The 18,066-nt window shown below is 46.9% G+C and overlaps 1 protein-coding gene across 4 annotated transcripts in view; it reads left to right on the top strand.

The window, feature by feature from the left end:
* CACNA1D (calcium voltage-gated channel subunit alpha1 D) overlaps positions 1-18,066 on the top strand; it is a 331,280-nt gene that overhangs the window by 220,129 nt on the left and 93,085 nt on the right. For 2 of the 4 annotated variants that reach the window (XM_033210137.1, XM_033210134.1), the window contains 3 exons: positions 14,410-14,497; positions 14,766-14,825; positions 15,847-15,873. In XM_033210137.1, the coding sequence (XP_033066028.1) occupies positions 14,410-14,497; positions 14,766-14,825; positions 15,847-15,873 (175 nt within the window). The remainder of the gene's footprint in view (positions 1-14,409; positions 14,498-14,765; positions 14,826-15,846; positions 15,874-18,066) is intronic. The other 2 variants (XM_033210135.1, XM_033210136.1) reach the window with 1 other exon arrangement.

Consider the following 18,066-nt stretch of genomic DNA (forward strand, 5'->3'; position numbering starts at 1 on the left):
TCAATAAAATAATCTAGGAAAGAAACAAAACCCGCTTAAAAGCCTTGTAGATCTTCAGAATTCACTCTCACTGGGGCTCCCAAGCCCAGAAAGCTGCACTGTGTCTGGAACATCAGCAGTATTATTTCTGCTATGCACCATGATGTGTGACTCAAAATGATTAACTAGCTTAACGTTTGATCCAGAATAGCAAATGTTTCTGTGATGCACCCTTGTTCTTTATGGAGCTCATTTTGCCAGGTGCTGGGGTTTCCTGTGGAGTGAGGCTCATAGTGCTTCCCAAGGCATCAGATTTCCAGAGCCTTGATGATGGGGGTTTTAAATAAAGACAGAAATCTTAGGCTGTGGAGGCCATAATGGGATTTAACTGACTTGAGAGCCCCAAGTCTCCTCCTCTGAGGAGAGAACCTCTCTGATCACAGACCTCAGCGGCTCAGACCCTCTGGAGAAGACAGCACTGTTGAGGTTTCCCTGGGGCCTCCTGTGGCTGCCAGCCATTTTCTTCCTGTCACAGCCAGAAAACCACGCGAGGAGAGGGTTTCAGTGAGGCCCACATGGTCCTCCTCACCAAATAAAGAGCCCTGGATTCACCACATGCACATGCCAGGTCTGGGGCCGTCTCTGTGCATCTGATTAGCAGGCAGTAGAAGTGTGGGTGTTGCCAGTGTTATGGTGTTTGCATCCTCCCTGGGGGTGTGAGATCACCCCACATGTCTTCCACTCCAACCCTGTTCTTCTGTTACCTCTTGGGAGGAGGATGGTGCAGGGCCTGGGCTCCTGACTGTCCATAATGACTGAGGATGCTAATTCAACTGATAGCCCTTTTCAGCCGGGTCCTGGATGTGAGTTGAGCAGTTTCCTCCAAGACCTTGAGGATTGAAGTGACAGTGTGAGAAGAAACACTGGGAAGTGTTTCAGGAATAGCTGAGGCTCAGCCTAGATGAGCAGAGGTGGGTGTAGGAAGTCACTAATAACAGCAGATGTCTGTGAGCTCACGGGAGGCAAAGGCTTGGGCTGGAGGGCGTCTTCATACCCCTTCTCCGGATGTGGCTGTAATGGAGTTTTGTGACTTGGAATTTGGACTTTAGTGTTAGGCAAATTACTCAACCTCTCTGGGCCCCACTTTCCTTGTCTGCAAGAAGGGGATAAAGATATATCTCCTCATGGGGCTGTTGTGACAATTGAATGTTCTGTGACTGGTAGGAGATGTCTTAGTTGTAGTATGTGCTGTTGCTGTTTTCACCAGACACCAGTAAAACTTGACCTCAACAGAATTTTGGGGGTATAAATTTAGGGGATACAAATACCATTCTGTGACATGGATATATTACATAGCAGTGAAGTCTGGGCTTTTAGTGTAACCATCACCCAAATAGTGTACATTGTACCCAGTAAGTAATTTCTCATCCCTCACCCCTCTTCCACCCTCCCACCCTTCTGTGTCTCCAACGCCTATTATTCCATCTACACCCTATGTCCATGTGTACACATTATTTAGCTTCTGCTTATCAGTGAGAACATACAGTATTTGACTTTCCTAAACAGAATATTTTTGAAGGTTCTACTAGACCTATAACCAGCCTCAGGGTGGGGCCTCCCTCTTAGGACCATTGCCCTGTACTTTTCTGTTCAGAAACTAAGGTTCTGAAGTATTGATGGAAAACACATCTGTTAACTAGGTCACTTTCGAGATAGGGCAGCACAGCTTTCTGGCTCTTGAAGTCCATTTCCAGTTTGGCGGTGCTTGCTGTCAGAGAACAGATGTCAAGTCAAGTACTTGGAGATGCGCTCACATTATCTTTTCTCTCTGATCTGCTAAATGTCACTGCCTGCATCTGCGATGCCCAACACTGGCTGTACGTTATGATCACCTGGGGAGCTTGGACACTTCTTGATGCCATACTCCACCCTTTAAGACTCTTGATTCATTTGGGGTGGGAGCCAGGGGTGGCTCTTTTTCATTCAAGTTCCCTGGGGATTCTAATGTGAAGCTCAGGTTCAGAACTCCTGAGTCCAGGATGCTATCAGGGGCTGAATATCACACTGTTCCAGGCGTTCACTTGAAAGAAGAAGAGAGGCAATCAGGCCTCTGACTGAGCTGTCTGGTGACTGGTGACAGGTAGCTCCAGCTTTGTGCATTCATAGATTATTTAAGATGTCAATTTCATAAATGTGCTATTGGAAAGCTGGTGTTACACAATTAACTGAATGGACAAAATTCCCTTTGAAGTGAGTTCCTGAGCATTTGGTAAATTTTCAAGGATAATTTATTTAACTTTTTGCTGAGCTTCAAGTTTCTTAAGAAACCCTGCCAAATCTCAAAGTGATTTTTTTAGACGTATGCAGCTGCTTCTGAGTTAACAATGGAGTTTTGCTAGGACCATTAAAATCTGGAAGCCTAAAATTCTATTTTAAACTCTTCTCATTGTCAGTGATTAGTCTTAAAAAAAAAAGCATTAAAAATGAAATCATTTTAAAGGGAGCTCATTCTAAAATTATGGCCAGAAAAACAGGGCAGTTTTATTGTAGGAACTATTAATGATTAATAATTCCTCTAAGTAAAGATATTTAATGCCCAGAGAAAGGGAGGGGCATACCTGAAACTTCATCTCTGACCACAAGGACAGCCTCTCTGTCTTCTGCTTCTTCAGTGGTCCTGGAGGCTATGGGCACTGCCCCTGCCTGCCTGCCTGCCTGTCCGGGGACTCTGCCACCCTGGGGCTTGCTGTAGCAGGTTGCCCTAGCTGCCTCCCTTTTGCATGTGCTACCTAGTTGCCTCTTACTGCAATGTTTGCTTTGAGGGTGGACAGAAAACCAGGATGGCATAGCTGTTTGCAAGCATGAGACATAGCAATTTGCTGGTCCTGTTTTGAAAGACTGTGTTTTGAAATTGTGATTTATAAAACTGCTTTCGTCACCATTGAACTACCTCAAGGCACAAGTTCAAAATGGAAAATACTCAATTAAAAGCTGTAAAGCAAACAGCAGCAGTTAGAGTGGCATACGGTAAATATGCGTCCAGGTCAAGAGCCCTCACTGGAGAGGCAGCTGGGAGTGCTTTCACTGGGAAGTGGGAGGGCTGACTCAGGGGCTGGCCCTAGGGTCAGTGGCTGGACACTCTCTCCATTGCGGTGGCACTGGGAGTAGTTGTTTGGCCAAGTGGACTCTCTCCACAGGGGTGATAGAAGCGTGGTAATTTCTGAAGGTGCCTGCATGTCTGCCATCACCTTCAGCCTCCTAAGAGCTGATGGGAGCTGAACTCAGGGACTGTGGCCCCACTGTGGAGACAAGGAGTAGGTACTCCAGGCAGGTTTGCAGTCTCAAATCAGCGTTGTTTTATCTGTTTTTGATACGTTTTAGTTATGGAAGTAATATTTGCCTACATAAAGAATTCATATAATTTCAAAGTATATAAAGTAAGAAAAAAATTCTCTCTTCCTTATCCTTAAAGAGGGGCAGACTAAGAAGTTTGGGGCCTCTACTTCCACACCTCACTGCGCATAATACATGACACAGACAGCATGCATAGAGCTTCCACCCTAAGATGCCCAACACAGGTATTTTTCACTGAACCATGTACCACAGATATTTCCCATGTTTTTAAAGCAAAACGTTGGCTCTTTTCAATAAATTGCCATTATAAAAACTGCTACAATGGACTATACACTCTACAGCACGTGGACCTCTACTTTATAGAGGTCTCTCCACCATGAGACCATCAGCTCCGTGGGAGCAGCAGGAATAGGGTCTGTTTCTGCCCTCTGTTGTGTGGCTGCACCCGGCACAGCGCTTGTCCCACACATAAGCATGCCATTACTTCCTTCTTGAATGAAAGAATATAGAGTAATAATAACCAGCATTTGTCAGGTACTTTCTGTGTGTGAGACACTGTTCCAAGGGCTGTGGGTGAATACGTTCATTCTTCTTCACACAACTCTGTGAGACAGGAACTTGACAGGTGGGGAAACTAAAGCACAAAGCAGTTCAGTAGCTTCCCAAGGCCATATGACTTACGTGGCAAAGCTGAGATTTGAACCCAAGCTCTGCCACAGTCTGCACGCTAACCATCATTAACCCCTGCAAACACATGCCCCTGTGTCTGCATGCTCGTGTTCACATTTTTGTGGGAGAGGATATGAGAAAAGGGTCTACTGTGTCAGAAAGGATGCACGTTTTAGGAATGTGAGTATTCTGCGCACCCATAGTGTGTGCAGGTGTCTGTGCTCCCCACACCCTTGCTTACTCCAGCATTCCTGCCGCTGTCTCACACTGCCCCACACAACCCTTCCCTAGAGTACGGAGTCTGTACTCTGAAGACTAGCCGGCTTAGAGTGATCATGGAATCACGGGGCTGCAGGGGGTTAGAGATCCTAGAGTCATTTCTCTTGTGACCTGGGGGTCATGGGAGAGTCATAGTGATGACAGTAGTGGTGATTGATCGTGCCTTGCCAAAGCTAGGCACATTGCTTTTATTAGTGTCTCTACCGTTCGCCTCTTACAACAACCTTACGTGGTACAGGTCCAACTATTATTGACATCTTACAGGTGTGGAGGAAACTAAGGCTTCGCAGTATCAGGTAACCTGTCCATGGCCATCCGACATGGAAGTGGCAGGGCTGGGATTAGACCTGCCCTGTCAGAGTCCAGAGCCTACCTTTTGAACTCCCACCTGTCCATCCCATGTGGTAGTGCTGTTTGGAATCACACAGCCAGTCAGTACCCAGGGCTCCTGACTCTCCCTAAAATGCCCTTTCCTTAACACCCTTCTTAGATGGGAAGCCAAACCCTGGCAACCTTTATCTAGCATGGGTTAGCTGGTTGTTGATTTAGAACAGGTTCTTAAAGACAGATGTTTGTCAGTAGCTGTGGAAAGGGCACTTCCTCTCCATTGTTCCGATCCTGAGCTGGATTCCTAGCAGGAGGAGGACTGGGGCAGGCGGGCGTCCATTGCGTGAGGCCCCCTGGCTGGCGGGGCTGGCCGCGTGGGGCCCTGGTTTAGCTGCTGTTGCTGCCCTCTGCTGCTTTGTAATGAAATTGCCTGTGTTCAACCTGAAGGGGTCACAGTGGCCGACTTGCTTAAAGAGGATAAGAAGAAAAAGAAGTTTTGCTGTTTTCGCCAACGCAGGGCTAAAGATCATGGTAAATTACTGAGACTGAACTTTCTCTTTCCACAACATCTCTGATACCTTTTCCTTGCATATAGGCATTGTGTGAAATGCATGTGCCGTGTGATGTGTTCAGAAGATGCCTATATTTTAATTGCTTGATTTCTTTCTTCTTGGACTTTTCCAAAATAAGGTGCCCTTACCAAGATAGCATTGCAGTTTTCTTTTTGTTTGAACTGTACCTTATAAAGAAGCAGCTGAACCAACTCAAAAAATTTATTTGATTCAGCATGAATATTCTTAGACTGGAAGACAGACTTTTAAAATACTTTTCCCCAAATGATGTTTTTAAATTTAAACTGTTTAGAAATTCCAATAATGTTATTTGATTGATTTTTTTTTTTTCTCTCCAGGCTACATGTTTCAAATTGCTTCTCTGTCTCTTAGTCTCTGGCTACTTTGCCCAGGATTATGTCAAAGTTGTAGTGGCAGCTTTAAGAATGAAATTAGCTGGGTGCAGTGGCTCACACCTGTAATTCTAGCACTTTGGGAAGCCGAGGCAGGAGGATCACTTAAAGCCAGGAGTTTGAGACTAGCCTGGGCAACAAAGTGAGACCCTGTGTCTACCAAAAATTTGAAAAAAAAATCAATTGTGGTGGTGCATGTCTATAGTCCCCAGCTACTTGAGAGGCTGAGGCAGGAGGATTGCATAAGCCCAGGAGTTTAAGCCTGCAGTCAGTGATATTGCACCATTACACTCCAGCCTGGGTAACAGAGTGAGATCGCTGTCTCTTAAAAACTAAAAATAGACTTCAGGGATACAAAGATTTGGGGACACTTGCCTTTGAAAGTGAGAATGGGCTCCTGTGGGAAAGTTACATTTCCAGTTATGTCCTAAAATAATGCTAAACATACCCTTCCTGAGAATCCCTGGAGTAGCTGTCGGGGCCATCCCCGGGCAGGCAGTTAGAGTTAGGTGAGCACCTGGCTCCCTGCCTTGCTCTTCCCAAGTCATAGCAGTGGTTCAACAGCAGCACAAAGCTTTGCCTGTGCACACCAGTGCAGTCAACCTAGTTCTGCCGCCAGGATCGGCCCTGGTCACCTGACCCTGGTGAAAGTCTGTTTAAGAAGATTCAGACCGCAGGGAATTGAAGCCAACCACTAAGGGAACAGAGGGAGGGGACACACTGTACTCTTTTCTTTGAAGTGGCCTCTACCTCCGTGGGAATGCTGAGCTCAGAGATTATGGGATGCAGACAGGAACAATCCATGGATATCTGAAGAGGGTTATATTAGAGTCTAGGTCTCATCAGAAGGCCTAAAAGTGAAAAGGAATTAAGAGATTATCAGATATAAGCCCTTGTCATTCAGCACGTTGTGACCCCCAGAGGAGGGGAAGGAGGAGGCGGAACTTGCCTGAGGTGGGACAGCACGTTGAGGGCAGAGTTGGGGCTGCCTTTTTTTAGCTGTAGTGTTCACAGAAGATTTATAAACAGGAGGCTGGGCTTGATGCAGTGCCTGAAGGTGTCTGCAAGAAGAATGGCCTTCAACTAAGCAGGAAACAGTGTCATGGACATAAGGAAAAATGTCTTTAAAGACTAATGTAGGGATATAGCTCTGGAGAGGTTACCAAAGGGAGATAAATGATTTCTGTCCCCAGAAAAGAAAACACCCCTCCTTGGTTCTGCCTTCTTGAATGCCAGCTTGGGCCTTGTGATTCTCTAAGGATTCTTGTGGCTTCTCCACTGTCTTTCTGAGATCTGCAGGGAGAGGAAGCAGTCTGACACATTTAAGGAACTTTATTTTGAGTGGGAATGGCTTTTTATTGACTGAAATACCTGGGGACTCAGGAAGGACCCGACCCTGCTGGCACCAGGTAGGGCAGGAGCCCTCATATGGGTGCTGGGCTGTCCCTGTCCCTGGACATGCGGAGATAGTTACTGTCTGGGCATAATTCTTACTTGAGACATGGAAACCTTGGTCTGGCCTTGACCCACATTCTCCAAGAAGAACCTGGCTTCTTTATAAAAGCAGCAAGAGGCTGTTACCCTGTGGTGGCCTAATGTGTCACTACTAGCATGTGCATGTGCCTTTAGGGGGTGTGTGGGCCGCTTCTGGATTTGGCAGGCCTGTATGTCGTGGTACTGCTCGTATTTGTCATGAAAATAAGATGAAAACATGAGATCTAGGTGTCAGGTACCCTGTCCCCTAGGAAGGCAGTCACAACTCAGCCACTGCTCAGTTGCACAGCTTCACGAACCCCTACCCTTTCCTTTGAAAAGAATGAGAAGCTTTAGGCTGCTTGGAGGTGGAAGGAAATGCTAAAAGAAATTCCTGAGTGTGCAAGCAAGCCTGTCCTGTGGAGAATAGAAGAATGAGGCTCTGAGGCCAAAGACATCTGTGAATTATACTGCTAATGGGACAGGTTCTAGAAGGAGGCCGGAGGGCTCTGGGCTCAGTTTGATGTGTGGCAAGCCTTCCCTTTGGGGTGCCTTGACTGGAAGACTGGGGCTCTCCTGTGACACCCTGAGGCCTCTGGGGAGTTACTGCTTCCTGGGCTGTACCCCATTCTCTGGGACATTCTGCATGCAGAGAACTTGGACTCAGTTCTCCTGGGCAGGCCACTGGCTGGACCCCTGGCTCCCCTCCTGAGGGTGGTGGGCAGGGGCTCACTTCTTGTGCCCTCCCCTCCTTGCAGAGCTGGGGGAAATGCAAGGGAAACCCCCTGGTAGATGGTAATAAAACCAGCCAGCGTGTGGGCGTTTCTGCCTTCCTGCAGTTATAGCAGGTCAGAGGTAAATAGATCTTAGAGATCTGTCCTACAGTTCATCTTACAGATCTGGTAGCGAAGCGTAGGGGAAAAGAGGCCCTTGTCCCCTTGTCACCTGATGATAAGAACCAGGCTTTCCTGACATTTCTTCCATCATTTTTTTTACCTCATCAGCCTCCATCACTGAAGGTTGATCTGAGATTTTGCTATACCTATTAATGTTGAACATAATTTTGAGGCTGCCTGCTTAGACCCACACATAAACTCATTTGCTGTGTGTGTGTATGTGTGTGTGTGTGTGTGTGTGTGTGTGATTTGCCTCTGAATTCACAAGCCTGACACATTTGGCTGAGATGAATGTCGTCCTTCAGCATGAGAGTAGATGGATAAATGTCTACACCTTGGTGAAAATGCTAGTTGTGTTGCCCTAAGAAGCAGCACATTTCTCTGGTTTACTGTGTGTGGTATTGCCCATGATGGCATCTGGCCCAGTACAAGATCTTAAAGAGAAGCGCCATGACCCACATCCACAGAGAGTGCTCCAAGTAGGGGCCTGGCCCGGCTGCCCATGCTGCAAAGGCCTTGGAAACTCTAATTACCATCTGGGACGTGCAGGGCTACTGTCTGCCACCATCCCCTCACCCCCAGTGGCACCCAGGGCCCTACCTCAGTCCACCACACTCGAAGCCTAAGGGTCTGCCCTGGAGCTCTTCCCAGAGATCCCAATGCCTGGAATAGATTGCAAAATTTAGGCCTTGAGCTTCCCCGGATTTTCAGCAGGCAAATTGTAGTGCCAGCATCCTCTCACAGGTCACAGGCTTTCCTAATGCTTGGTTTTCCCCAGACTCACTGAAAGTAGTTTTTGAATTTATATAAAAAATAAACTCTAACAAAACTCGAACATTCCAATTTCCTGGAATGTGCCAGGGAAGAGGCCTCACAGCTTGTTCCTGTGCAGATGGCCCCGGTGCTTATTTCTGTGGTAGGGACTGGCACTTGTCGGCAATGTGGGGAGGTCTGAGGGCTCTGCCTGCACCCCTAATAAAGCCTAACCACTTGTCAGCAATTAACACTAAGTCCCTGCTGAAGGGGACAAGGCCATCACCTAAATGGGGCAGTCACAATGCTATGGAAGCCAGTTAGGAGAAGCCCATGTGTTCCAGTAATTTGCCCATGGCTTTACCTACACAAGTTTTTTGTTTTTGTTTTTGTTTTTGTTTTGAGATGGAGTCTTGCTCAGTCGCCGGTCGCCCAGGCTGGAGTGCAGTGGCGTGATCTCAGCTCACTGCAAGCTCCGCCTCCCAGGTTCATGCCATTCTCCTGCTGCAGCCTCCCAAGTAGCTGGGACTACAGGTGCCCGCCACCATGCCCGGCTAATTTTTTGCATTTTTAGTAGAGACGGGGTTTCACCGTGTTAGCCAGGATGGTCTTGATCTCCTGACCTCGTGATCTGCCCGCCTCGGCCTCCCAAAGTGCTGGGATTACAGGCGTGAGCCACCATGCCCGGCCACCTACATGAGTTTTTATGACTCTTTCTGTTTGGATTTTTATAAAAGCCCAGTCGTCACCAGTGCAGCTTGATTTTTGTACTATCCTCATTCACTGGGCTGATATCCTGTAAGTGATCTGATTGTATGCCAGATTTTGAGCAGTTAATAAAGGTCATCAGAATAGTAAACCAGCACTGGTAGATAATAGACTCATTTGGCTTTTTGGAACTTTTTGATTTGTGGAATTTTAAGTATCTAACACCAATATGTATACCAGTATATTTAAGTATGTACCAAAACCACAGTACATACTTGAAAAGAGTGGTGAGCAGAAGTCAGGAGAGATTTCTCAGTCTCAGCTGCGTGTCCCAGGGCATTTTGGCCGGTTCTCTCCTTTGAGAAATCAAGAGTTTGCTCATAGACTCTCAGAAGCCCCTTCTGGTTGTAACAGTCTATGATTCTCCTGTCCTTATTTTTAAAAAACATAGATGAGATCCTATTGGGGCTAAAGGAAGGGAAAGTCGTATCAATTTATTAACATTAAAAAAAGAGTGCCTAATGCAAGTAAAGGGTAAAATGTTTTCTTTTTCATAAACGAGGCCTTTGTTATACCCACTGAGCCTGATCTTTTCAAATATTTTTGGAAAAGGGAACGCTCTCTGTCCTGTGGTAGGGAGTAAGCAGCTGGAGAAGATAGGCTGCCAGAGGCCTGGTCACAGTGTGTTTCCTCTGCCCAGATTTAGGGGCTGGGTCAAGGTCTGTTTCGAGGACCAAATGGGGTCTCCAATTTCTAGCGTAGGCACTGTCCTCTTCCTTTTCCATCTGCCTCCACTTCTCCTCAGCCCTGGCAGCATCTTTCTGGGATATATTTATTTCTTATGTGCTGTGGCTCTTTAGGTGTCAAACAGCTATGACAGGAGAAGTTGCTATGCCTACAGAAGGCAAAGTTAGACAATAACTCAGCTAAAGACAGAGAAGATACAAACCTTTGCCCCCTTTTTGATGGGGTTGTTTTTTTCTTGTAAATTTGTTTGAGTTCTTTGTAGGTTCTGGATATTAGCCCTTTGTCAGATGAGTAGATTGCAAAAATTTTCTCCCATTCTGTAGGTTGCCTGTTCACTCTGATGGTAGTTTCTTTTGCTGTGCAGAAGCTCTTTAGTTTAGATCCCATTTGTCAATTTTGGCTTTTGTTGCCATTGCTTTTGGTGTTTTAGACTTGAAGTCCTTGCCCATGCCTATGTCCTGAATGGTACTGCCTAGGTTTTCTTCTCGGGTTTTTATAGTTTTAGGTCTAACACTTAAGTCTCTAATTTTACACTGTTGGTGGGACTGTAAACTAGTTCAACCATTGTGGAAGACAGTGTGACAATTCCTCAAGGATCTAGAACTAGACATACCATTTGACCCAGTCATCCCATTACTGGGTATGTACCCAAAGGATTATAAATCATGCTGCTGTAAAGACACATGCACACGTATGTTAATTGCAGCACTATTCACAATAGCAAAGAATTGGAACCAACCCAAATGTCCCTCAATGACAGACTGGATTAAGAAAATGTGGCACATATACACCATGGAATATTATGCAGCCATAAAAAAGGGTGAGTTCATGTCCTTTGCAGGGACATGGATGCAGCTGGAAACCATCATTCTCAGCAAAGTATCACAAGGACAGAAAACCAAACATCGCATGTTCTCACTCATAGATGGGAATTGAACAATGAGATCACTTGGACACAGAAAGGGGAACGTCATGCACTGGGACCTGTTGTCGGGTGGTGGGAGGGGGGAGGGATGGCATTAGGAGATATACCTAATGTAAATGACAAGTTAATGGGTGCAGCACACCAACATGGCACATGTGTACATATGTAACAAACCTGCACGTTGTGCACATGTACCCTAGAACTTAAAGTATAATAAAAAAAGAAAAAAAGAAGAAGATACAAACCGAGAGTGATAGCCAAAGCTGATTCAGAGGTATGGAAGATTGCTCACACTAGATGCGTCTGTGCAATGATGAAAGTGGCCAGGGCAAAGTGACACTGGATTGGTCGCTTTGCTTCCGGGGAGCTCCAAGAGAGCTTTTCTGAGATGATGGGGTTAACATGTGTGGGCCTCACTGATCATCAAGCCCTGGGGACCCAGCACTCTGCATGCCTCATCTCATTCTTATCCTTTCACAGATGAGGAAATGGAGGTGTACAGAAGTCAGGTCACAAACCCGGGGCTATACTTAGATCCAGTCAACCTGTGCACCTGCTGTCAGCCACCATCCCAACCCAGCTGAAGGACAGTCAGCTCAGAGAGCAGGAGGACCCTCCCTCGCCCTCAGTGGAGCCCTGGCACAGGGCTGTTTGGGGAGTTTGGTTTTACTTCTTGTCTTTCCCCACAATTAGTCTAGGGAGCAACTAGAATATTTCATACACTAATAGCTGGCAGGGAGCCAGAAATGCTAACTGATGACCCTGTTCCCATAGAAAATATGTAATTTATCTCTTTCAATCAGACTGTTTTTAAAATGAAGCTTTAGGATTGAAATGCTGCGACTGTACTGATACCAGCATGAGACAAGACTCCAGAGATTAAAAAGCCACAAAGACTTAGTCTGTTCAGAAGTTTGCTCTTTTGAAAATAATGACTAATGTTCCAACATGATTAATATTAGAACTATGAGACAGCAAACTGTTAAAGATGGAAATGATCCTCAAGATTGTGACGTTCACACCACCATTTTAGACAGGAAAGTGAAGGCTGGAGAGAGGCGGCCCATTGCCCAGGAGAGTCAGAAAACAGAACCAGGGCCGGGCGTGGTGGCTCAAGCCTGTAATCCCAGCACTTTGGGAGGCCGAGACGGGCGGATCACGAGGTCAGGAGATCGAGACTATCCTGGCTAACACGGTGAAACCCCATCTCTACTAAAAAATACAAAAAAAAAACTAGCCGGGTGAGGTGGCGGGCGCCTGTAGTCCCAGCTACTTGGGAGGCTGAGGCGGGAGAATGGTGTAAACCCGGGAGGCAGAGCATGCAGTGAGCTGAGATCCGGCCACTGCACTCCAGCCTGGGTGACAGAGCAAGACTCCGTCTCAAAAAAAAAAAAAGAAAACAGAACCAGGACTGTGGGTTCCCCACATCGTACTGCCCTTGCTTCCTGGTCCCCTCAGTCACTGCAGGAACCACCAAGGAAAATGCTGCACAGAACTGACGCATGGTCAGATGTCAAAAGGGTCTCCCACTGTGATTTTCTTTGTTGGATTTTGCAATCTCCTAGCCTTTCTGCTGAATCAGAGTGAGGAACAGTCGAGGAGAATTGCGTGAATAGCTTCTTGTGTGTCTGTGTGTGTTAATGGAGTTGTTTTTTTTTTTAGGTTTTTCCATGATTAGATTCGGTTTTTTGTTTGTTTGTTTTTGTCCAGTTTTTTTGTTTGTTTGTTTTTGCATGAAATAATGAAAAAGTAAATCAAGGTTTGTAATTGGTTTCTTTTGACTTAGGAGAGAAGAAAATTCTTCTATGAGAGTACCAGCGATGTAACATGAGTCTATAATTTTACTCACTTGGTCTTAACTTTTGACACCCTTGCCTCAGTGTTCCTGGGCATGGCTGTGGAAGCTCCCGTGCAGGCAGGCTCAGTTCCTCGGGCACTCACAAGCAGAACAGATCAGGGATCTTCTTTGGTATCCTCAAAAAACTTACTTCTCAGACCACTGGGTTCCTTGAGCCAGGTTCCACCTATATCCCTGCTGTTACCTTTATGAAGTCTGGTATGGGCAAGCCGGGCAGAACATAGCCCCCTACGCAGAGCTGCCTGATCCAGCTCCTTTCCCTCTGAGCCTGGGCTGGGCCTCAGAATCTTTGCCATAGGGCTTCCAACCCACTACCAGTATTTGCAGATGAAACTTGAGGCATCCTTGCTAATGGGAGCCACGTGGGCCGAGCCCACGGGCCAAGCTTTCCTGCTGACACCATAAGGTCTGTAAAAACAGTCACTACAGTTCAAAGCCATGCCTCAGGAAAAAGGAAGTACACGTGGATTCTCTTCGGTGACTTCCTCTTTTACCTCTGCCCCCTGGGCAGAATTAATTATTCTTTACTCTGGAACCTCCTGCACAGACCCCTGAGGTAGCTCTCTTCACAGCTAATGGAAGTGAGCTGGGGGCTGCCTGTTCCTCATCCCTGTTCCAGGTGGGTGGGGTGCTATGTGCCCTCTTTGTGCCCCCACCCTCCTCCACTGCCTGGGCTCCAGCCTATGTTCATGAGGTTTATGGGGTTGAATCAAGTGGATGAGAAAAGACGCTCATGCACCAGATGGTGGCCCTGGGTGGCCCCTGGACCTCCACACTCTAGTGGGCGTGTTTCCACATTTCCTCCACTTCCGCTCAGGATCCTGCCATGGAGAAGTGGGGCGGGCCCAGAGACCCCAGTCGCACTGGGACCAGAGTCAACCTTGCCCTCTGCTCACTGGTTGATGAAAACCTTCTTCTCTCACCCGTAACGCTCTAGTTCCTTGGCGCTCTAGGGCCAGCTTACTGGGTAAGAACTTTCTGCGTATTGGCTTCACAAGCTCAGCACAACTTCAGCATCAGGTAAAATAGCAAAAAAAAATAGAGTTCTTAACTCTAAAAAATGTTGTGCACAGTACCTACATGCACCTTTTGGGGCAAGCAAAGATTTCCCTGTAAAGTACATTTTGGTGGCTTCTCAGTCTGATCCCAGAGATGAGGAGTATAAAGTGGTGCTGTACCCAGCCACAGGATTCACTTTGATCCCTTGGCTTCCTTTCTTGGAAATGCCTAGGTGGATAGAATGTCCTCCTGGAGGGGGACTCTGTGCTTTCCCTACAGGCCATGGGCACAGAGGCTCACCTGCAGTGGAGAGGCCTGGCTCCCTGGCACTCCCTTAGCCCAGCTGAGCCTCTGAGGGCCCTCGTCGCCCTCCTCCTGGGTTCCAGAGGTCTGCCTGGTGGCAGAGGCTCCCACCTGGCCTGCTCCCAGGCATGCAGCATAACCCGCATGCTCTCTGAAGCCCGTCTTCTCCCCACAGCTAGCATGCCCACCAGTGAGACTGAGTCTGTGAACACAGAGAACGTCAGCGGCGGAGGCGAGACCCGAGGCTGCTGTGGAAGTCTCTGGTGAGTGTGGGGAGCACTCGCCCTCCTTCCCTTCCTATTGTCTCAGAGAAGCAGGTGGTGAGGAAGATGGCCCAGGCTGCAGCAGAGCCCCGGGCCATCGCCTTGGGTGTGGCGGGCGGGAAGGCTTCTCGTACCCCTTGCCACACTTCCTCCTGTGCCAGGGCTATCCCTTCTGCACACCCCCTCCCCGCATTTCACATGCCTCTTCCTGTAAGTGGAGCCCATGAAGAGTGTGGTGATTAACCTGGCCGCCTGCTGTGTCCATTAGGTGCTGGTGGAGACGGAGAGGCGCGGCCAAGGCGGGGCCCTCTGGGTGTCGGCGGTGGGGGTAAAGGCCTGATTCTCCTTCCAGCCTGGGTTTGGCATTTGTGCTTTTGAAGAAGAGCTTCTGTGGCAGAGTTGCTGACTAGAATGTGCTACGTACTGAAGTTTTCCTTTGCTCGTGGGACCTTCCTAACCTCAGGCCTGGCGGTTGGATGGCGAGGCCCTGCCTTCTCGGTGCCTGGCACTTTTTCCCTGGAGCCCTGCACCAGCCTCTCCTCCTGATGGAAGGCACCATTGCATTAACACTCACTGGCTTTTTCTAGATGATTTGGGCTGCGGCAGCTGGCGGGGCGGGGGGTGGCTGGGGGGACCAGCAGTGCAGAATGTGCTGGGCACTGCCTGCTGTGGGGGAGCCCTGTGCAGTTTGGTTTTGTTTGCTGCTTGCTGGTATCCTTCAGGTCTTATCTCTGTAAAGTGCAGGTATCATTTTTAAGAGAACTCAGTCTTACTCTTAGCAGAGTTTCATAAAAATGATGTGTCATGGGCAGAATACGCAACCATTTGTGAAGTGATTTTGCCTCCATTCTCTTGCTCTGCCCTCTCTGAGACATCATGAAGCAGACAGAGAATGGGTCTGTCATCCCCATTTTACGGATGAGAACGCTGAGGCCCAAAAAGACATACTGCTTTCCCATACTCCCCCAGTGGGAGAATGGCAGCACTGGGACTCCTAGGGAAGTGCTCCCTCTGCGGTAGTAGCAACAAATGCTGCTGTTGAGATGAGTGGCAGGACAGACTCTGCTGCCTTCATTTTGGCCCCTGCATCACTGCCTGCTGCCAGGGCCCGCAGGGAATCTGGCTGAGTCTTCCCTGACCTGGGCCTCGAGGATGCTCGGTCTGCTTCTCTGGCCCTGGCAGCACCCCGATTTCTGCTCTGGCCTTGCCCCCGCTGGCCTGCTGTGGTAACCAGGGGTGCTAAGTCCAGGCTGGATGCATGGCTTTTATGATATCTCAGCTGAAATGATGGGGAGTGTGTGCTCAAGCCCTCGGAACCAGAATCTTAACACTTTTTGTCTTTCTTGCAGTCAAGCCATCTCAAAATCCAAACTCAGGTCAGTATCTTCTTTCTGTTTCTTCGTTAGCCTGTATGTTGCCTTTGTATGTTCTCGCTTCTGAATTTTATGTAGAATTGCTCGGGACTTGAGTTTTCCTCTATGGGTTATAACATTGATACCGAATTGCAGTCAGTCAGTTGAATCCTATGAGCCTGCCTTAGGGGGCAGTGTAATTGGTGCCAAAAATCTCCCTCAAAACAAACCAGCAAGACCCAGTAACGATTTTTGCCTCCCCGTTAATCCTCCTTATTCTCTGAGTCGTTTCCCTAAGAGAGATGCTGCTTGCCACTTTTCTGCTCGAAAGCTCTCCATAGAAAGGGAGTTCAAGAAGTCTCCCAAGGTACTAGCATTTCTTGATGTGCATGCAGGTTATGTGTTCGGTTGGTAAAACTCATTGAACCATATACCTATGATTTGTGTACTTTTCTGTCTGAGTGTTATTTTTCAACAAAAACATTTTCCTACTATATATAAACACTAACTTAAAATAGACAAGGACCTAAATATAAAATATAAAATCATGAACATTCCAGAAAGAAAACATAGGAGAAAGTCGTTGTGACCTTGAGTTAGGCAAAGGTTTCTGAAGATGCAACACCCAGTATACCCTCTGTAACAGAAAACAAACAGATAAATTGGTCTTTGTCAAAATTAAATTTCTGTTCTTCAAAAGAAAATACAAAGGTAAGCTTCAGACTTGGAGAAAAATATTTGCAAAGAATATTTGATAAAGGACTGGTATCCCATATGTATAAAGATTAATACATAAAGAAGAGTGTCAATAATAGAAAAACCCAATAAAAAATGGGCAAATTTTTTAATAGTCATTTCACCAGAGAAGAGATGTGGTGGCAAATAAGCACATGAAATGACCATCAGTTGTTACAAAAATGCACATGAAAATCACAGCTGGATACCACTACACGCCTATTAGAGTGAATCAGATTTAAATATCTGACAATGCCAGGTTCTGACAAGGATGCTGATTGGTGGGAACTTTCATACAATGTTGGTGGACGTGTCAAATGACACAGCCATTAAAAAAATAGTTTGGTAGTTCCTCATAAAGTTTAAACATATATTTACTGTGTTTATATGTGGCCTAGACATCCCGCTTCTAAGGTGTTTGTATAAGAGAAATGAAGATATATGCCCATACAAAGTTGTAACATGAGTGTTTATACCAGTTTTATTCATACTTACCCAAAGCTGGAAATAACCCAAAGGTCCATCAAATGTAAATGGGTAGGCACGCTGTGGTTCACCAGTATGATAGAGTACTAGTTTGTGTCTGCCGAGTTTTGCGTCCCAGGAGAAACCCAGCTGTGAGTGGGACAGTCTTTAGTGTCCTTAGTAGAGTTTTTCCACGCTGGCCAACATGTTAGAAGCTGCTCTTTCCATTGGAAACGGCACGGCAAGAGCAATAATAAAATGCACCTTGCTTGATCCAGGTTTTGGGAAAGAGTTAGCACAACTCTTTCTCTGCTCACTTCCTGGGTTACAGATTTTCTTTTTGCCTAGCAACACAGCTGAGTCAGCCAGGGCAGCTTGGGTAGCCTGGAGATTCCTCTTGACTCAGGCCCCCAGAGGAAGTACCCCATTGTCGTTAGTGAGGCAGCACAGCCTGGAGAGGACTGATTTCACCAACTGGCTGGCCCTTTCATGGCATCTGGGTCACTGAGCTGCAGCTCACGGCACACTTTACCAAACCATCCCCTTGTGGCAGGGAAGGTTTTCTAGGAGGAGACAGGCTAAGGGAGAAAATATTTTCTCTGATCACAAACAGGAACTGAAGGTGGGTGGAGGACATGCTACTTGTCTGTTTGGCTCAGCTCATTTTATTTTTATGAAAACACGATTCAATATTGGCTCTTCTCCTAAAGGTATATTTTGAGCATCACTAGTTAGAAAGGGCACCTGATGACTCAGTATGAAAATTCATGTCCTACTCAGCTTTGACAACTCTCCAGGCTCTGAAGGAACCTCAGAGATTTAAGAAAGGATTGAAAAGATGCCCTTTAAAGAAGAAGAAAAAAAAAAAAAAAACTAGCTTTGTAGCACTTTGCTGCCTGGTAAATTCTGTATGGTGATTGAGATGCCGCAAGAGATGTGTGTAATAAGCAAAGTGGCTCTCTGCACTGATGGCATGAGCAGATCCACATCCCATATGGTGGATATAGGAACTGCATA

The sequence above is a fragment of the Trachypithecus francoisi genome, unplaced genomic scaffold (assembly GCF_009764315.1).
Source record: "Trachypithecus francoisi isolate TF-2019V2 unplaced genomic scaffold, Tfra_2.0 Lachesis_group0, whole genome shotgun sequence".
Classification (NCBI taxonomy): domain Eukaryota; kingdom Metazoa; phylum Chordata; class Mammalia; order Primates; family Cercopithecidae; genus Trachypithecus; species Trachypithecus francoisi.